Source organism: Pseudoliparis swirei, chromosome 13 (genome assembly GCF_029220125.1).
Source record: "Pseudoliparis swirei isolate HS2019 ecotype Mariana Trench chromosome 13, NWPU_hadal_v1, whole genome shotgun sequence".
Classification (NCBI taxonomy): Eukaryota; Metazoa; Chordata; class Actinopteri; order Perciformes; family Liparidae; genus Pseudoliparis; species Pseudoliparis swirei.
The window spans coordinates 15,760,967-15,782,290 of NC_079400.1; the positions used below are offsets into that span (position 1 = coordinate 15,760,967).

Below are 21,324 nucleotides of genomic sequence, written 5' to 3' on the forward strand. Positions count from 1 at the left end.
TGTAGCCAGGACTGAAAGGCATGTTAAACAGGACAGTTTGAAAGAAAAAGGCTGATTCAAAGGCTCCTTTTAGCAGTGAGTTAGCCGCTCTCAGACCGTCACCCATGTCTCTCATAGAGAGTGAGTTCACTGCTCACGTTCAGTCATACATTTTTTTATTAAAACTGAACATTGGCTTCAATTCCCAGTACGTACGCAGTGAAGTAGAACAGGAAGAACAAAGGAGAAAGCCCCAGTGTGGAGAGGCTTGGAATTCAAAGAGTGGGATCAGAACCAACACACAGCTGCTCATGCCAACCCCCGTTCTTCTGCTAATGCGTCCGCAAGGGAGGCAGATTGGTCCTGAAGGATGGATATTTAGGGCAAAGTTCACAAGTTAATTTTATTTCAGAGCAGACCACTAATTCATCTTCTCAGTTCTCGGTGGACGTGAGTGAGTGTGTCAGTGAGTGTGTCGGTGGGTGTGGCGGTGAGTGTGTCGTTGAGTGTGGCGGTGGGTGTGGCGGTGAGTGTGGCGGTGAGTGTGGCGGTGGGTGTGGCGGTGGGTGTGGCGGTGGGGAATCAGGGGTCAAAGCATCTGGATTCAAGGTTGTCAAGTGTTCTTCAGTCAGGGAACCATCTCGGAGGAAGCTCTGCTTCTTTAATTACATTCTAAAGGAATGTCTTGATAAACAACTGTAGGAGGTTAGATATATTATAGCGTTTTCATTATTCCTGAGCTTGCTAAATAAACTCAAGGTGTCATAGTAATCCATTGATGTGATGCTTCAGCACAGATTCATCAGGCGCACAGACTCTGTTGATCAACGATGATGAATAACGGGAAAATTTGCATGAAAAAGTCCTTGCATTCCAACTGATGCATAAAATATCTGCACTTACTTTAATGAGCAGCGATAAAAGTTGCCACGCAGTGTGATGGGCAGCATCGTGATTGATGCTGCACATTAACAGTACGCTTCCGTGCCCAAGCAAACATCATAGCAGCGTTGTCAAGCCACTGTCCCGACAACCAGCCTGATAGGAAGCTCTGGTGTTTAACCTGCTATGAGAATCTCTTTTCTTCTTTAACTCGCTCACTCTTTACCACTCAGATATTCTGTCTGCGCTACATTTCTTGCATATGCCCCTTCTCCCATCTACACCAGATAAAAGCCCTCCTTCTGTTCCCTCCAGCACATCTCACTGCCAGACAAAGAGCTCCACTTGTTCCAAAGTGGCCACAACAGAAGGACAATGATAAGAGAGCTGTCATTTCCTCTGTCTGCCCCACGTCCCACATCACTGTCATTGACTGCAGGGCACGTGGAGGTGCTATTGTTCCTCAGGAAACATGAGTCTTGTCACAAATTGTAGGGTAGCTTGTCATTCACTGACCTCAACATATTTGAGTTCTGACAGTATTTTGAGAAATGCTGCAAGGTGTTTGTCGAATGTGTTCATTTCTCAATACCCAGACACAGTCAGGGTATGGACACAGATAGGCCAGGGATGGAGATGTCACCAGGCCAGGGATGGAGATGTCACCAGGCCAGGGATGGAGATGTCAAAAGGCCAGGGATGGAGATGTCACCAGGCCAAGGATGGAGATGTCCGGCCATCTCTCCATAGTGTGTGTCTTGACCTGTCTTTCCTGCTAATGAGTGCCCTCTCCACGACCTAATCAACACTTCCTTATTGGTTATTGCTTGGCCAGCAGGTCGGCCGTGCCACCTCCGTGCCCGATAGGAGCGAGCTGCCAATCAAAAACAGCCAGCGAGCAGAAAGTCTGCAGCCTGGCCAGATTATTAGCCAGTAAATGTGATTTGGGGCACAGATTGGTCCCTGAAGTAGGACCTGGGTTCAAAGTGTTTAAGGAGGATGTTTTGTCAGTGAGGGAAGAGAAGACATCTTTGGGAGGAGAACAACCAATGATGTAAAAACACTTCTTACCATCGCAGGCGAACACCAAGACCTTTGAAGATCGGGTTCTATAATCCCATATCTGATGGATTTCTGTGACGTGTCAGCTGATGGACAGAGGCTACCTTGCAGCAGCCTTGCTCGCTTGACTACTTATTTGTTCTTTAAAAATTAATCATGGGAGACACGTACAATGCAACGCACCATGAAATGTCAACTTCAGCGACAATATGTGAAACCAAAGGGACCATATTGTATTATTATTTTCCTAAAATGTAGGTTTTACATACAAATCAATGCCCTGTCTCTTTAATACAATCAAATGCTAGCTTCACTTTTCATTTGAAAATGTTGTATTGTCATTATAAGTTAAACTGATAAATGTGAAATGCACCCTTCACCCGTCACCCTTCCTCTACTTGATTCATACATACAGTTTGTATCACTGTGGTGGGGTGCCACTCGTAAATAAATGACTTTAGCTTTCACCATTTACTTGATGAAAATATAATTACTGAAATAAATGTCTGACCATAATCAGGTGCAACCCCTTACACATTACACAAAGGCCCATTTTACATTGTCCATATACAAATACAGATGAATCATAATAATCTCAAAGACCTTCGTTAAAATATATGTTAAGTAATATACCCGACATATTTTACATGGACAGTAATCTCCCACCTCCATCTGCCTGATGGATCATGGAGGTCTGGATCGTGGTCCATGCCTACTACCAACTATTCATACACTCTGTCATATTCATTGAATGTATTTTAACTCTAATGTGTCCTTCTGTACACATGACATCTATTGTTTATCTGGTCACATGACTATTGCACCTGTCCATCCTCGAGAGGGATCCTCCTCTGTTGCTCTCCTGAAGGTTTTTTCCCTTTTTCCCCCATGAAAGGGTTGTTTGGGAGTTTTTCCTGAGCCGATGTGAGGTCAAAGGTCAGGGATGTCTATGTGTACAGATTGTAAAGCCCTCTGAGGCAAATTTGTAATTTGTGTGAATGGGCTATACAAAATAAACTGAATTGAATTGAATTAATCATTCTCAGTCAAGATGTTGTATTTAATGGCTGCTGATGCAAACGCAGCATACTGCTCAGACACCAGTTGGCTTTATATATAAAGCAGTCACAGGAACGTGGATGTCAGTGGGCATGACACTGACATCCACGTGTCCACAGAACAAGACCGCGGTCATGTTGGTAACTCCGTGACAGCAGATCAGTTGTAAGTCTGTTGGGAGAACTGGAGACAGGAGCAGCTCAGAGCTGCTAGAAAAGGAGCTGCGTTCCCTATTGCCGGGCAGACTGACGCCGTGGGCAGCACACCATCAGCTCACGGTCGCTTACAGAATGATGGCACAAGGGCAATCATAGTTAGTTTAGCTGATATTCTGGGACCAGGACTGAAAGCCTGAGGATTGGGGAGCTGAATTTAATTATCTGAAAATTAAATCTATTACCTATGTAGAGATATGGTGTCGTAATGTTTACCTGAGTAGAAGTCTCTCTCCCTCTGTGTTGATATCTTCTGCTTTCTTTGTTGACAGCCAGTCTACCTCTTGTACCGTTAGTGCACGTTAGTGCACGTGAGCCCCACAGGTCCGCTCTGAACTGCTCCCATACGACGGTTACAGCTGATAACACAATCCAGACCATTGTCAAAGCCACAGTCCTGTGTACTGTTAGCAGCGTTAGCAACGAGAAGCTATTCAAACGCTCCAATCTGGGATGTTGTAGCCAAACACCATGTTGCTATCCATCTCAAATGCAGCTGTCCTTCGACACCCTTCTGTATATAGTATACAACCATAATGTGGACAACACGTACTATCATGTATGCTGTGGTTTTATTGCATAGATATTTCTCACTATGAATTGTAAAGGCTCAAACCTGACACAAATCTGGACACACGCATAAATGTCACCGAGTCAGAAGGAAATAGAATGTAGAAGTGAGTCAAAATGTGAGTTGTGCATCAGAGATTTGAGGCGTAGGAGCTTCTGGTTGTCACAGTATGAATCACTTCCTGTCTGGCTTGTTTTTCCTTGTGTACCCTAAACAACACGAAGGTTTTCACAGGCGGATGTTTTCATCAGCCCGGAGTGTTGATTACACGGGCTGCAACAGATGATGCTGCCTGTGGGCTTGTTGCTCTGATTCATTCAGAGGAACAGGAGATGACTGTCTCACAATCAGAGGCAGAGCGGAGACAAGAGGGGCTTCACACACCTTGTCATCAAGTTGCTCACGAAAGGTAAACAGAAAGGACAAATGAGAGGCGCGCAGCAGAACCCGATGATGGTGTGTGAGCTCTGTTCTCCTGGCTGTCCCCTCAGCCTCTTAGTGCTGCTCTGCTGGACAGTAAACCTGAGACTTAAGTGGCTCCTGCACTCGTTAATGTGCTGCAATGCACAGTCAATAAAAGTTCACTGAGAACTTCCCCCCGCTAATTCTGCTGCTACATCCCCATATATCCATCATTGCAGACACATCATATTCATGAAAACAATAATTGCCTGCCATGAAAATCAATTTGACTTCCTGCACAGGGCAGAATTAAAACGTGGGCTTATCAAGGTAATGAAGCACACGGCGAGTCAAGGAAGGAGGCTTTGTCTGGAGGAAACACTTCTCGGGATGCTGTGGCTTGGCTGCGTTTCATATCAACAAGACTGACATATGGAAAATAATTAAAATTAGGGCTGTCAGCGTTAACGCGTTAATCTATGCGATTAATTTGGCCGCGATTAACGCACTAAAATATGTTAACGCAATTAACGCAACTTTGTTTACTTCCGGTGTGCGTTGAAGTTTTTGCGCTCCTCTGAATGTCAAACCGCGGCAGTCCGCCTCGTTCCTCCCGTCTGCTCCTCGATATTCACAGAGAAACAGAGGGCGATGTGTTGGTGACGCGAGGCGGAAGGTGCAGGTGATTTTTTTGTGTTGCTCCGCCCCGATGCGCGCGCAGACACGCCGGCATCGGAGTTCTGCGGCGCGCGAGACGGAGAGCCGAGAAGTGTGAACGACACGTCGAGATAGAATGACATGCTGCTGTAGAGACGACCAACAACAGACGTTTAGTTTAATAAAAGAACAAAGACGTCTTGAAGAAAAGAACCTTACATTACTTCTGCTGTAATCTGGCGCGATAGAGAAAATTACAGGGGGGCGGGGCCTCACCCTGATAGAATGGTGGGGGAAACACTGGGATGTGTCAGATGCAAAATACTTTAAAAGGTGAATTTACATTGTTTTGTAAAATCGAGAAAATGCCCCCAGCCTCCAGAGGGTTAACGTGACATATTTGAATGTCAGTCAGTTTACCAAGGCCACTTGTTCTGCTGTTGTTCAATGTTAAAGATGACAGGACCAATGGGGTCTCTAATACACCTTTTTTTTACTAATCTGGATGTTTCACTGAAGAAACAATTTATCATCCACAACATTAAATACCTCGCTGGCACTTTAGTAAGGTGTACATTTTGTCTTTAAAAAAGAATACAATTAAACAAGTGTCTAAAATACACCCTGTCTGAAGTGATTACTCGTTCATTTAGAAGATTTAGTCTTTAGAAGAAAACATTTTTTTAATCGCGATTAATCGCGATTAATGAATTTCAAAATGTGCGATTAATTAGTTAAATTTTTTTAATCGATTGACAGCACTAATGAAAATGGATGCATTCAACCAATAACAGCTGGCGAACTGCATTTTTAATACACTATCACATGTGCATGCTGGCTGTTAATCCACCCTCCTGTCTGAAGCAGAATGCTCCAATCAACCAAGGTGTTAGAGGTGTAATCCAAACGGACCGCCTGAACACACAGAATATATATATATACAGGACTGTCTCAGAAAATTAGAATATTGTGATAAAGTTCTTTATTTTCTGTAATGCAATTAAAAAAACAAAAATGTCATGCATTCTGGATTCATTACAAATCAACTGAAATATTGTAAGCCTTTTATTCTTTTAATATTGCTGATTATGGCTTACAGCTTAAGAAAACTCTAAAATCCTATCTCATACAATTTTAATATTTCCTCAGACCAAGTAAAAAAAAAGATTTATAACAGCGGAGTGTTTGTCAAGGCTCAGGAAACCCTTGCAGGTGTTTTGAGTTAATTAGACAATTCAAGTGATTTGTTTAATACCCTACTAGTATACTTTTTCATGATATTCTAATATTTAGAGATAGGATATTTGAGTTTTCTTAAGCTGTAAGCCATAATCAGCAATAAATCAGAATAAAAGGCTTGCAATATTTCAGTTGATTTGTAATGAATCCAGAATGCATGACATTTTTGTGTTTTTAATTGCATTACAGAAAATAAAGAACTTCATCACAATATTCTAATTTTCTGAGACAGTCCTGTATATATATATATATATATATTTATGTATGTGTGTGTGTGACACTGTGACAGTGATTCACTAAGCACAGTTCTGCTCCTGACAGAGAGAGAATAGAAAAGTCCAGTTCTTCTGTGACAGGACCTGAATGTAAGGCGTGTGATTGGGCGGCAGGCCGTGGTGGAGCGTCGCTCCGGCACCCTCATGTCCATCTTCCAAAACCTTCACGATCACCAGCGACTCCGAAGCTTGAAAACTGAGCTCTGCAGTGTTTACACCCAAGGCAGTGCAGTCCCAACCGACAGCAGCGCACGCACGCACGCACACACACACACACACACACACACACACACACACACACACACACACACACACACACACACACACACACACACACACACACACACAGTGAACATCCTCATTAGTTTGACAGAAGCCTCAACCTTACTGCCTCCTGGTTTGGGACAAGAGGACAACAGGACAAAGAGATCTGTGATGAGACAGATGGCTGAGGGGACAGGAGGTAAGCAGCTGTGGATGCTGAGTCAAGTTTAACATTACGAAAAGAATAGATTACCAAAAAGACTCCTCGTATTTGTGCCATTAAATCTGCCCCAAAAAATTAAAAGAGAAAAAACCCAACTCAAAACCACCTCTGCAGTCCTTGTGGATGTACATCTCTCTATGGACAACGTGAGTAAAGGGAAACCGTACAGGGAACTGTTCCTTTCCCTCCAGCACCCTGAAGTGATGGACAATGTGTGCAATGCTAAAGATAATAGCACACCAACAATGCCCAACCACACCTCAGTGCATTGATGTTAGCATTCAACCCACAGTGAGACCTGCCTCTCGGCACAAGGCACAGGCCAACAGAGACATGAAAAGAAGAATAGCGTGTAGGAGGTGTGGCCCTTCACATGCTCACCAAACTCTGTTTTGCTATAATTTCAGCGACTGTTCCAAGATCTCAATCCTTCACAATTCAGTTTTGCAGCAAAGGAATCAAAGGCTGCAAGAGAACCAGGATCTCACAGACACTGAAGGCTCAACCATACCCCATGCTGTTGTTGAGTGTATAGCCGGGGATGCTGTTATGATCTATAGGGGGAAATCTATTTAAATGTATCAGCATTCATAAAAGCTCATGACTTTTTTTCTTTTCTCAGGCAGAGATTGTGGGCTGGATAACATCTGAATACGTTTGTGAAGATGGACCCCCTCTGGGGAGGAAGAAAACAAAGCTAAAAGCAAGAAAGAATCCCGCTAGCTTCATGTGAACATAAATACGATGGATCCCCATTAGGAACAAAAGGGGGAGGAGCTTGCAGTCCTCTGCCATTCTGTGTGCACTTGGAAACAAAGCCATTTGTAAAAGAGCTCAGTTCACAGCCACATCTATTTCAGAAACAGGTTGTCTGCTGCTGCAATACGAGTGATGAGCAGGGGAGTGTGGAACTAAAGGTGTGAAACTAAATGACATTTAAATCATTTGACTCAGGCAGTCAGCCATCATAAAGACATGCACCGCAGCCTCACCCCGGTTCGTATGGATGTGAATGAGTGTTGGTGGTGGTCGGAGGCGCCGTAGGCGCTGATTGGCTGCCACGCTTCCGTCAGTCTGCCCCAGGGCAGCTGTGGCTACTGATGTAGCTTACCACCACCGGGATGACTGTGTGTGTGACTACTGGACTCTGTAAAGCGACTTCGGGATGTCGGCATGCCTTGAGAAGCGCTATATAAAATAAATGATTATTATTATTATTATTATGTCACATGACCAGACTCAATCACACACATTCAGGGAAACATTCGAGAGCAGTATCGGGTAAAGGAGTTCACCTCGCAACATGGCTGCATACTAAGAAGCAGTGTATTAGTCACCCCTGACTACTGGCTGCATGTGTGTAGTGTGTGTAGTTTGGAGTCACCTTCTCCCATCAGCAGCAATAATTCTGTGTTTGCTTTTATTTCATATTAAAAGACAAGAGTTCATCTGAATTGTTTGGGAGAGAAATGTAAACGGGAAACATTTCACCTGTCGGTGTTTTACTTTAGCATTCAGCAAGTATACGGCACCGTGTTCATAGATAAGTGTAATTAATTAAATAAATCTCCTGGGAGAGAAAAGAGAGGAAGAAAAGTTACTTCACCTTTCTGATGGCCTCGACCCAACGTCACAAAACCAGAGGAGATGATGTTGTGAACGTCAGCGCCTCCACTGCTGCGGATGCTCTCCTTCCCATAGTGGAGACCTGTTCCCACACACACACACACACGCACACACACATGCAAGCGCACACATGCACGCTCGCACGCACACACACATGCACTCACGCACACACCCACACGCACGCACACACGCACACGCACACACGCACACGCACAGGCATGCAGAGCAACCACACACACATAGAAAGGGATTCCATCAGTCAGGCAGACATATGCACACAGTGTATTATTATTATTAGTAGTAGTAGTAGTAGTAGTAGTAGTAGTAGTAGCAGCAGTAGTATTGTTATTATTAGTATCATTAGCAACATCAGCAACAGCTGAATCTGTGGTTCCCAAAGCGAGGGTCGAAACCCTCCCAAAGTGTCACAAGAATAATCCAAGGGGTCACAAGCATGAATGTTGGGATGTCGTGCCACTGCCCTGTTGAGACTCCGCCCACTGTTGAGACTCCGCCCACTCCTCCTCTCTACCTCCATCTGCCTGATGGATCGTGGAGGTCTCCATCGTGCAATATGCCGACTATGAACTATTCATACACTCTGTCATATTCATTGAATGTATTTTAACTCTAAATCTGTCCTTCTGTACACATGACATCTATTGCACCTGTCCATCCTGGAGAGGGATCCTCCTCTGTTGCTCTCCTGAAGGTGTCTTCCCTTTTTTCCCCCTGAAGGGTTATTTGGGAGTTTGTCCTGATCCGATGTGAGGTTTTGGGGCAGGGATGTCTATGTGTACAGATTGTAAAGCACTCCGAGACAAATTTGTAATTTGTGAAATTGGGCTATACAAATAAACTGAATTGAATTGAATTGAATGTTTCAAGTTTTTTTTTTTTATTGTCACATCCCCTTTTATACAAGTATAATCGGTTCGTGAAATTCTTATGTGCAAAACACCCGACAGCAGTAGCAGACTAAAAAAAGAATAAGAATGAGAATAAACTATACAATATCCACACAAAAAAAAGAAGAAAGTATTAACAATATATATATAAAACAATGTAATAGAATATACATCATGGCAATATATATATATAAAACAATGTAATAAAATATACACTTTTTTTGAGACTATATATATATATATATGTATATACATACAATATATATATACAATATATATATATATAAACAATGTAATAAAATATACACCATGGCCATAGATATTCACAGAATATGTTCTGGTGTGTAGTGTTAATGAGGGTCTCAGTCCTTGTTCAGCAGCCTGATGGCCTGACTGAAGAAGCTGTCCCTCAGTCTGTTTGTCGGCACTTGATACTGCGGTATCGCCTGCCTGACGGTAGAAGGGTGAACAGTTTGTGGCGGGGTGGTTATTGTCTTTCATCATCCGTTTGGCCCTGGCCACGCAGCGCTTGGTGTATATGCCCAGGATGGAGGAAGCTCACCTCCAACGATGTACTGTGCCGACCGCACCACCCTCTGTAGTGCCCTACGCTCCAGGGCGGTGCAGTTCCCGTACCAGACGGTGATGCAACCTGTCAGAACACTCTCGATGGTACTGGTGTAGAATGTTCTGAGGATGCGGGGGCCATGTTGAATTTCCTCAGTCGCCTAAGGAAATACAGGCGTTGTTGGGCCCTTTTCACCACGTGAGTGGTGTGCGTGGTCCATGTGAGGTCCTCGGAGATGTGCACGCCGAGGAACTTGAAGCTGCTGACCTCTCTACTGCAACTCCGTCTATGGAGATGGGGTGTGCTCTCCTCTCCGCTTCCTGTAGTCCACGATCAGCTCCTTGGACTGCTTGGCGTTGAGGACGAGGCTGTTCTCCTGGCACCACTGTACCAGTGATCCAACCTCCTCCCTATAGACTGTCTCGTCGTCGGTGATCAGCCCCAACACTGTTGTGTCGTCAGCAAACTTGATGATGACGTTGGAGCTGTGCATGGCCGTGCAGTCGTGGGTGTACAGGGAGTAGAGGAGAGGCTCAACACGCATCCCTGAGGGGCTCCCGTGTTGAGGGTCAGCGGCTCTGAGGTGGTACCGCCCATCCTCACCACCTGGCGGCGGCCCGACAGGAAGTCCAGTATCCAGCTGCACATGGTAGAGTGCAGGCCTAGACCTCTGAGCTTGGTGTCGAGCTTGGCGGGAACAATAGTGTTGAACGCTGAGCTGTAGTCCACAACCAGCATTCGCACACAACAGTTCCTCCTCCAGGTGGGAAAGGCGGTGTGAAGTGCCATGGCAGTGCGTCGTCGGTGGATCTGTTTTGACGATATGCAAATTGCCATGGGTCCAGCGTGGCAGGCAACATGGAACAAATGAAGTCCTTGACCAACCTCTCGAAGCATTTACTGACAATCGAGGTGAGGGCTACGGGTCTCCAGTCATTCAGGCAGGTTACCTTGGGGTGTTTGGGGACAGGCACAATGGTGGACATCTTGAAGCTCTCAGGAACAACAGCCTGGGACAGGGAGAGGTTGAAGATGTCTGCGAAGACTCCTGCCAACTGGTCTGCACATGCTCTGAGGGCGCGCCCCGGGATGTGGTCGGGACCTGCCGCCTTCCGGATGTCCACCCGCTTGAAGGCTCTGCGCACGTCAGCCTCTGAGATGATCAGCAGGCTGGTCTCCTCGGGCGGCGCTGCCTTCGGCGGGCTGCCGTTCACGTCGAACCGAGCAAAGAATGTATTTAGCTCGCCTGGGAGGGAGGTAGAGGAGTTCTCTTCACCGCTGGTTTTCCCTCTGAAGTCCGTGATTGTCTGTAGCCCCTTCCACACACCTCTCACGTCATGGCTCTTGAGCTTTTCCTCCACCTTGTTCCTGAACTCCCGCTTGTCAGGTGACTGTGGCTCAGTGGTCAGCGGGCCATCCTTCAATCAGAGGATCGGCGGTTCAATCCCCGCCGTCTCAAAATGTCTCTCGTAGCTGTTCTACTGTGTGTGAATGTTAGTTACTTTTGATGTGCAGATGAAACCTTAGCTCCTCCCATCAGGGTGTGAATGGATGGATGATGTCATCTAGTGTTAAAGAGCTTTGATTGTTCAGAAGACTAGAACAGATCTATAAGAACAGGTGCATGTCTAATACACAGATTATTATTAATATTTTCACTAATTATAACATTAACATTTAGAATCCAATCGTGTGAAAGATTCCACCCGAAAAACAATCCAAACCTGAGCTCTGTAAAACTATCACAGGAACTTAGACTAAACCCACTCCATAAACCTGAGACCCCCACCACAGGAGGGCCACCACGACTCAGCACTCTTCACTCTGAGATATGGTGTGTGTGTGTGCGTGTGTGTGTGTGTGTTTTTCCCTCCAGAAATGGAGGCATGAGGGGTTACACCTGAAAAAACATGGTGGAGAAGCTCCTATCAACAGACAGCGCCAAGCACCGAATCCAAACTTCTAACTGGTCGATTGATAGAAAATGAATCATCCACGTATTTGACAGTTAATTGATCCACTAACTCAGTGGTCGCCAACCCATCGATCGCGATCGACCGGTCGATCTCGGAGACGTTCCCTGTCGATCTCCAAAATAAAATGAAAATAAATTCAGAAACACATTGTTCCTTGTTTTCGAACATTTTCTGAAGTGTCTTCTGAAACATTTTCTTTCTGACTGGAAGATCGACGTCAGAAAAGATCTCCGCCTGATTCATGAACGCCTGAAAACGGGTTCTCTGACAGCGGTGTTGTCAGCTGTGCTCCCCGAGAGAGGGGAACATATTTACAGGTGAGGCGCAGGGGGAAATTAAGAAAGACCTTTATTGATAACTTCACATATTACACAAGCTCAAAGTACACCGACATAAAACTAAGTCATCAATAAATAAATGTTGAAATGCCTGTACCTTAATGTAAATGTTTACGTTACGGCATTAACAAGTTGCGCCTGCGCATGCGCGCCAGCCGAGATTCTTGGCGACTTGCCAGGTACTACCTCCGTGAGTTCGGCTTTTCTGCGGTTGTCCTTCAAAACAAAAGCTCAACATTGAGCTTTTTTTCCCTTGTCTGATAGAGCAATCTGGTTTACTTAAAAGTGATTGCAATTGTATTTATTCTATTATTTGAAAAAGCACAGATGCAGGAGTCACAAATAGTGATTCTCATATTTATTATTATTATAATTATTTAAATCTGAGGATGTCTGTAGAGTTGATGTGAATGTAATCACCAACGGTCTGAGTTCAGAACCAATCCCAGATGAGAAAACTTTCATGAATACCAAATTTGCCCCGAAAAACTCATCAGTGGAGTTGAGAAAATCACCAAATCAAAGATCAGGAGCTGGATTACTGACAGCAGCTCACAGACAGCCTCAGACTGTCTGTCTGCTTATGAACTAACTACAAGATCACAGACAGAGTGCAGTCACTCACAGCCATAACACTCACTGGAGTCACATGACTTGATGGCATTGTGATCACAGAGCTGAACTTACATGAGTTGCATTGACTGATCATGTTGTCAGTGTTGTGTTGTAATGGGATTGGATTCAATGTATTGTCATTGCTAGAGTACAGGTACAGAGGCAACGAAATGTAAATAAATACATCATTTATATTGGTAGTTCATCCAGCTGCTCATTGCAAATGTGTTTTTTCTTGTTCATATTGGGTGCGGTTAACAAATAGCTTACTTGTTATATTACACTTAAGTTCTGTGTTCCTGATCACATCAATTTGAACGCTGGACCAAAATGACAATTAGGCCAAATAAAAAGTTGTAAGTCCAGTCTGGACAGTCGTTTCCTCTCAACGCCTCAATAGGTAGATCTTGCCGGTCATGAAAGCGGAGGTCAGGGATCTTGGGCTCAAAAAGGTTGGTGACCACTGCACTAACTGTTCCAGCTGTAATCACAGGACTTGACCTGTAAAGGCTTCAGCGCTCCTGCTCCCAATAAAGAGCTGCCTCCCTCCGTCTGTGCTCCGTCATGTTCTCGTGGCCAAGTCGGATCCTTTTCATGAGGTCACATTGAGAACTTCTCCCCTCAGGCACGGATATAGCGGACATGTCGGCAAAGGGAACCATACCAACAAACACTCAGTGTAACCGTCCGGAGATAGAAAAAAAGCAATATGTTCCAGACGCCCACATGCCGGTGCACTCTGACCTCAATCACACCTCCCTGCCCTGCTGCCACAGTGCAGATAGAGGATCTGCTGGGGTTATTTTACCATTCAATCATTCCAGCAATTCCGTGCGTGACACGCGCTATTGTTGTCTTCCTTTGTCAGCCGTGGCGTTTGGAGGCCACTCCACGAGCCACTGCGACAGCCCTCCAATGGGAGGAGCCCTTCAAAAGCAACCCCCCCTGCCTCCGGCTCCCCGCTCAGAGGGAGCATGAAGAGCCTTCAGTGGGAACGCATTATGAATTTATCGTCCTTGATACAAAGAAAATCGTGACTTCATCGATGTGCCATGGAGATGAACGGGAGCCGCTGAAGATTCATATGGTAATCACTTTTTATCAGACTTCTTCCCTGGACAACTATACCTCTGAATTACCTCTGAGAGCAGGAACATGTGAGGAATAAGATTATTATGAGCTGGATGTAGTACTGTGCGGCTGGCGTCAGTGAGAGCACCCGACTCCAAGGTCGATTCAGCTTGAAAGCAGCCAAGCAGAGGTCATTTACATGGGATACTAAGTTCATAGCATTTGCATTGGATGCCAATCAGCTGGAGTGGACATGGAGCTCTGCTCATCATGTGGATGAAGTCATTCAGCTCAGCATCACATATCTTCATATCTTTATCTTCCTCTCAGCTGAAGATATATACATGCCAGATATTAAATGCCATCTTGACAAATACAGTACATACCCCTGTTCCGTTAACCCTGACTCTGCCCTCCCATCAAACTAATGGGGCAGAGCAATAAGTCCTGATCCAAAGCAGCTCAGAATTAAGTGGTACAGGTGATGGAACCCTAGTTCCACACCTGAAACCTCACACGCACACACACACACACACACACACACACACACACACACACACACACACACACACACACACACACACACACATGTACACTCAGGGTGCCAAAGGTCTAGCTGTATAATAGGCGGCAATAATGAGATCTATTGCACCTGTCCATCCTGGAGAGGGATCCTCCTCTGTTGCTCTCCTGAAGGTTTCTTCCCTTCGAAGGGTTATTTGGGAGTTTTTCCTGATCCGATGTGAGGTTTTGGGGCAGGGATGTCTATGTGTACAGATTGTAAAGCACTCTGAGACAAATTTGTAATTTGTGAAATTGGGCTATACAAATAAACTGAATTGAATTGAATTGAATAGAACAGGAGACAATTAGGAGGAGAGTCTCTGATGCCCTCAGGAGGAAGCTTCTATGTTCATGTTGATGCAGTCAGCATAGAGATGCATACACACACACACACACACACACACACACACACACACACACACACACACATACTAATATGCACACATAGCTTAGTGCTTTAAAAATATCTGGAGGTCATGTCAAAGCGGCTAAATAGCTGGAAATGTTATTCTCTCATCACAAGCTCTAATTGTCCACAGCAGCTGACCTTTAAGCCCACGAGGTCGCTCATCTCCAACCAGATCCCTCCAGATCCGCATGAGCACACACTCTAACATCCTCATTCTTCTTCGTGTGCCTGTTCTCATTCTTCTGCTACAGTAAACACAGACCATGAACTGGTAGTATAGTTTGCCTATTCTTTTGCTATCTGGGAGTAATTGTTTTCTTCTTTGCTTTCTGTTGAGTCAACTGAGACAGAGGAGACAGCTACTCTCTTCACCGCCTGGAAACTATATTTCATCATTCCACGCATTAACAAAAATGTCAGAGAGGAAACACTGTTAAAAAAGCAACAATACAAAACAAAGGCAAATGTGTGCCTGTGGTGTGCGGTAAATAAATCAACTTCATGTGCAGAGCGCTGTGGGCCAAAGTGCATTACTCAGAGAAGTGCTTGTTGTTGACTTTAACCCAAGGCAAACTCCTGTGAAGGTATCTCCTCCTTCCTCTCCTGGCCCGCTCCTTGTTGTGGCCGTGGGGCGCTCTGTGTTTACACCCCGACCTCAAACGGGATCGGAGCCCACAACAATGCAGAGTGCTGGGAATATAACTAGCAGCACTGGTATCATATTATGCTGTCTGTGCTGTGTGGCTGTAGGCTCTGTTTTGTTGTTGTAAAATGCACCAAGGGTACCATGTCGACACACACGGCATACATGGGACCAACAGAAATCAGCATGTATTTTGTAGAATTGAGTCGAAAAAAAGCTCTTAGCCTTGAAAGAAATAAAGGAAGTTGGTAAGGGAGTGATTACTGCTGAGAGGAAGTGGGCATCATTGCATGTTGAGGATCAAAGGAGAAATGGATGTTATTCTCACTCTTGACATACGTTGATAGGACCCTCTTGGGCCCTTTGGCCACTTGCTTTATGAGGTTTCTCAACCTGATTTAAAAGTGTGGAAAGAGCCTCAGGATGTGGAGCACCATTCTGAGGGGCGATGATTCCAGCCGAGGACCCTCTCCTTAAGAGGCCCGCCTCCCCGCTCTGTGCCACATGCACATTGAGGTGCACGTGAATATGCATTTTCTATGAGCGCGAGTGTGCTCCCTCTCCACAGCACCTTGGAGCCTGTTAAGGTTTCCAACTTATACGTGCACATTAACCACGCTTTGGTCTGGGCTGTCACCGCCTTCCATGTCCAGTCCATCAGGACTGCTCTGATCCTCTGATGAAGAGGGGCTTGGCTGGGTACTACAGCCAAGCCCCTCTTCATCAGGGATCAGAGCACCACTTAGCCGAGCCGGAATGACTTCTATTCATAATAACTTCTATTCATGGTGCAGGCAAAGTAGTCTCAGCTGAGACAGATCAACAGATGAAATGACGCCCCGTCTTTGACTGAGTAGAAACGCCTGCAAGGTCGTTGTGAAGGCGGCCGGCCGCGTGTCCCCTGCCTTGGCTGCATCGGTGGACTACTATTGAGTAGTCCACCGATGCAGCCAATAAGTGAGGGAGACGCTAAGTGAATGAAGGCACACTATGGTCGACACCAACACTGAGCTGACGGAAAATGTTCCCAGCAAGTATATGGTGGGGCGACCAGTGGAGATCAGGGTCCTCCTTCAATCAGAGGATCGGCGGTTCGATGCCCTGCTCCTCGAGCCCATGTCGATGTGCCCTTGGGCAAGTCACTTAACCCCACATTGCTCCCGTAGCTGTGCACACGGTGTATGAATGTGTGTGTGAATGTTAGTTACTGCTGATGGCCAGGGGGACCATAGCTCCTCCCATCAGTGAATGAATGAGTGTGAATGGGTGAATGATGTCATGTAGTGTTAAAGTGCTTTGAGTGGTGAAAGACTAGAAACGCGTTATACAAGTACAGGACCACAGCGATGTGGCAGAAAGAGGCCAACTGTACACGACACACATGAAGAGTAGAGCTGAAATGTACGCACAATCTATTATTAAGGGAACAAGACGCAAAAAAAATTTCTCTGTCCTGTCGCTCCAATCAAGCGTAACATCGACATGCACTGCATCACGGTTGTGATGTTTGGGTCCAGAACTGGCTGCAGTTCAGATACAACCAGTAGAGGTCAATACAAGTCTTATGTGACATGTTACCTGTTAACCCTGTACAGCTCTGAGACAACAGAAAGACGTTTCACTAAATATGAACATGTCTGATTAATAAAATGAGGAGCTGAAGGGAAAATGCTACATTTTACGTGTGTGTGTGGGGGGGGGGGGGGGGGCTTGTGTCTAATTGTGGCACACTGGCAGTAAGATGAAAGCAAATATTTCACTCCTTACATCAAGTCACTAATTAGACTCAAGCATCTCTGTGGATCTCAACAGAAGCAGGACTGTTGATTGAAAGACGTACTTCATGTTTTATGTAAATTCCTTAACTGTGATTGTCCATCAATTAAAGGCTCATGAATATCATCCTCAATGATGGAGATGAATTACACTGTAAGATGTCTACTGACCATCTCAGGGTTCAGGGTTGTGTAGATGTCACCGTCGTGCCACACGACACACACGTCATCAGGCTGCAGAATCAACACCTACAGTTTAAATTAATTTCAATTTAGTTTATTTTCTATAGCCCAAAATCACAAGCTCCCCTTAGAGGGCTTTACGACATCCCTGACCTTTGACCTCACATCGGATCAGGACTTTCACTGGGAGAAAAAGGTAAGAACCCTTCAGGAGAGCAACAGAGGAGGATCCCTCTCAAGGATGGACAGAAGAATAGATGTCATGTGACCAGATGAACAGTTTCATAAACATTCAATGACTATGACAGAAATGATTACCATTGAATTATTTCTTTATTCACTCCGTTTGTCTTTCTATCACAGCGATGTATTTGTGCTTCTTATATCTCATTATTTTAGAGCGCTGCCATCTGATAACATCTGCTCTGTTGAGGAACCTGCCGACCTTGACTTACTTCCCCCGGTTGCCTGTTTTTCCTGCACAGTTTTCAGCCTGTTTTCCCGATGCATGCTCCTCCCAGTTGTCTGCATCGTGGGGTTGAATCCCGTCCTCTGAGTGACTGAGAGGCCATCACTTCCAGCCTGTCACAGACTACCTTGCCAGCCTGTAATTATCTCCAGCAGGCCCCTCTTTCTCTCTGCCGCTCTCTTGCTCAAATATGATGATTACTGGATGTTAACATTGGAGATTACAGTGCTGGAAGGGTGGGCACAGTGGGGGCTCTCCGGAGGGGAATGCACAATTTTGCACAGAAATAATCAATGTATCACACATGCGACACACGAGGTGATGTAGGTAGGACCAACAGTCACGACACATGAACTAGCGAATGCGTGTGGGTCAGGAGAGAGGAGAACTCTTACCGTGGTTGGACTTGGATGCGTGTACAGGGGTGTAGTGGTTCTTGGAGGAGGTTCTGACCGGTGTGTTGTCTTTGGGTGAGCCGTTCATTGCTGCAAAGTTCTCACAGTCATATTGCGATATGGGGATGGGCCCCTGCTGCCTCAGGATGTCTGCCAGGGCTCTGGAAACCGAAACACGAGAGTGGCTGTGAATACTGCACCATGCTTCTCTTCTGCTATAGAGTTCCTCTCAGTGCAGCTGAACCGAGTTACAAATGAAGCAACTTCATATATGTACATGTCTGTTTTCAGCTATTATAGGTCATTCAGGGCTGCTCTGTTTCTTCTTTTATTTCCACGTCTGGGAACATGACGCATTTTCATTTGCATGAGCAACAACATTGGATGTGTGAGTATGTTGTCTAATTGGGTTGAATTTGAATATTTTTTAGAGCGCACCAGGTGCATATGGAAGGTGGAGCCCTCGAGGGGAGATGGAGAATCATGATGAAAGAAAGTTTCAAAAGTGTTTGTTTGCTCTTTTGAAAAAAGGAAATCAAATTACTTCTGCAGCACTGCAGTATAGCTCAAAGCTTTTGTACGACAAATGTACCGCCGACCGTAACCTTTTCTTTAAATTAATATTTGTGCTCCCCCCCCCCCCCCCTTCCTGTTCCTTATTGGATGTGCAGCGGTGCATGCTTGTCAAACGACCTTGATACAGCCAACGTTAACACGATCCATTATTCACAGCCTTAAGATTGCTCAAGTGTTGAATAATGCATTCAATAAAAAAAAGCTATTCAATCATGAGGAAATAATATGTGTCAGCATTTGTTCACTGGTGTCAGTACAATCTACAACATGTGGTCCACTTTCATGGGATGATTCTCAAATGGTGAAGCTCCAGGAGGAGACGAGCGCCAGCCGAGCCGGTGAGATGCAATCATTTGCCATTTATCCATCTCTGCCGAAGAAGCTCGTCACCAGCTGAACAGCAGAATGTGCTGGGGTGGCAAAGTAGGATGTTTGACAGCTGGCTGACTGACTGGGTCGCATTGGACCACATTTCTGTTCTGATTCTAACATGCCAGACGCCATTTTTATATCAGCATGAAGAAAAAAGGAACGATTGTGTCTGATACATTACCAAAGCTCCAATATAAATGTTGGGCATCAGTCCTTCTCACTCCCACACATACAGATGCACACACACACACACACTCTCTCTCTCTCTCTCTCTCTCTCTCTCTCTCTCTACTCCTCCGTAATTATTTGTATATTTCATTCCCTTACACTTCCTTGGGATTGAACATCAGCTGGAGGTCTCATAGAATCTGAACTGAAACGTGCTTATCACTTTGATATTATTATTTTGTATTTGGATAATCGGTGAGTTAATTGAAGCATGGTTTCTAGTTTCTCATTTTGAATAAATGGAAATAAACACTCTCGTTAAAAGAAACATATAATTATCTGTAGCCTTTCAGGAGAGGTTAAAAAGTACACATGCCTTTATGCTTGTTTCTAATATTAGGGTTGGCCATTGACCCCTGTCTATATCATAGTTTGTCATAGTCGACATCCATGATGCGCTCTTAGAGGCGATGGGACTTTGTTTTTAAAGAAGAGCTTGAGTACATGTGTTTGCTGCACACACATTCCATGCATTCACAAGTCATAGTCACGTGTTTTCGACCCACTCACCTGTGTATATTCATCTCCTGAGGTGGCTCCGTGGCTTTGTCGTAAGCGACTTTGACCGACACCCCCAGCACTATGATGAAGGCAATGATCCCACAGGTGATGTAGACCGCCGTGCTGGTCTGGTCCATGCTCGGGTCGTACGTCTCACCGGTCGGGATGGGCGACGGGGCGGCCGTCTGCACCCACACCGGCGTCTGGTAGTTGGTACAGGCTTTCTGGTCCAGCCGGTCTTTCTTGTACTCGCAGCAGAAGCGCAGGTAGCACGTCCCGCAGCAGTACCGGTGGTTCGTGTTGTTGCACTCGAACAGTTTGTCATACTGCCCGCTCACGTCGTAGTAGCCCAGGCATGTGTCGTGGTTGCTGGCGGGCGCCGGCTGCGGGGTCTTCAGCGGGGCGACCGTGGGCACCGCGGTGGCTCGGGGCGCCTTCCTGGGCGCGGGCTTGGCTTTCTTACCGCCAGTCGCGACGCTCAGCACGCAGAGCGGGTCCAGGTATATCAGCAGCAACAAAATGTGCCTTATCCCCATGGTGGTGTGAAGAACTTAATTCTTACTTGTTGGCAAAGACACTTCAACTCTTGTCCAACATGCACGGCTTTAGTCTTGTACACGTCTGTCCGCCGAGTCTTCCCCTACTCGATCAGTCTCCTGCGCCGCCGTCATGCTGAGTGAAACTCTCTGTAGACTGTCGTCAGGGGCATATCTCGGCTGTTGTTATGCAATGGACAAACTACAGCCCGATGCAACCCTCGGAAGAGCCGTGGCCGGAGAGCAGCATGTCCAGACCGGGAGGAGAGCTGATGGCTGCCCGGGCTCTGCGCGCTCTCTTTCGGCTGCGTCGCTGTCCGAGGTGCTGATTCCTGGAGTCAGTTGAGCTCAAGTCAAAGTTCTGCTGGAGAAACACACACAAGGCAAACGGCTCATTAGCTAATGTGCTCACGTCAGAGCCACGTCATGTATTCATTAGTCGAAATGAAACACCACGTTTGAAGTCGTTCTTGCAGTTTGCACGACGCAACACCCACACAGCTCTCATATCGTACACACCAACATGTTACTGTATCTATATGTTAAGCACTAGACTCTAACATCGCAGCATTCAACAGAATGTACAGACAGGGAACCCCCATCAATCTTTACAAGTCAAATGGACTGTTAAAGAGTGGGACGAAGAAAAGCCAGCCTACCTCAGCGAGGACACCTGATGGGAGCTGCTCTCTGTCTGGGTCTTCGTAAGTGAGGAGAATATCAGAGCTGTGCACGCCCCCCCC

At 45.7% G+C, this 21,324-nt stretch overlaps 1 protein-coding gene across 3 annotated transcripts in view; it reads right to left on the bottom strand.

Annotated features, from left to right (window-relative positions):
- The window catches only part of LOC130204049 (protein shisa-6-like), a 55,137-nt gene extending 34,524 nt beyond the window's left edge, over positions 1-20,613 (bottom strand). For all 3 annotated transcript variants that reach the window (XM_056430538.1, XM_056430537.1, XM_056430539.1), the window contains exons 1-3: positions 20,055-20,613; positions 18,369-18,529; positions 8,435-8,536 (exon numbers count right to left, since the gene is read on the bottom strand). In XM_056430538.1, coding sequence (XP_056286513.1) covers positions 8,435-8,536; positions 18,369-18,529; positions 20,055-20,581 — 790 coding nt within the window. In that variant the 5' untranslated portion in view covers positions 20,582-20,613. The remainder of the gene's footprint in view (positions 1-8,434; positions 8,537-18,368; positions 18,530-20,054) is intronic.
- Positions 20,614-21,324: the final 711 nt, after the last annotated feature.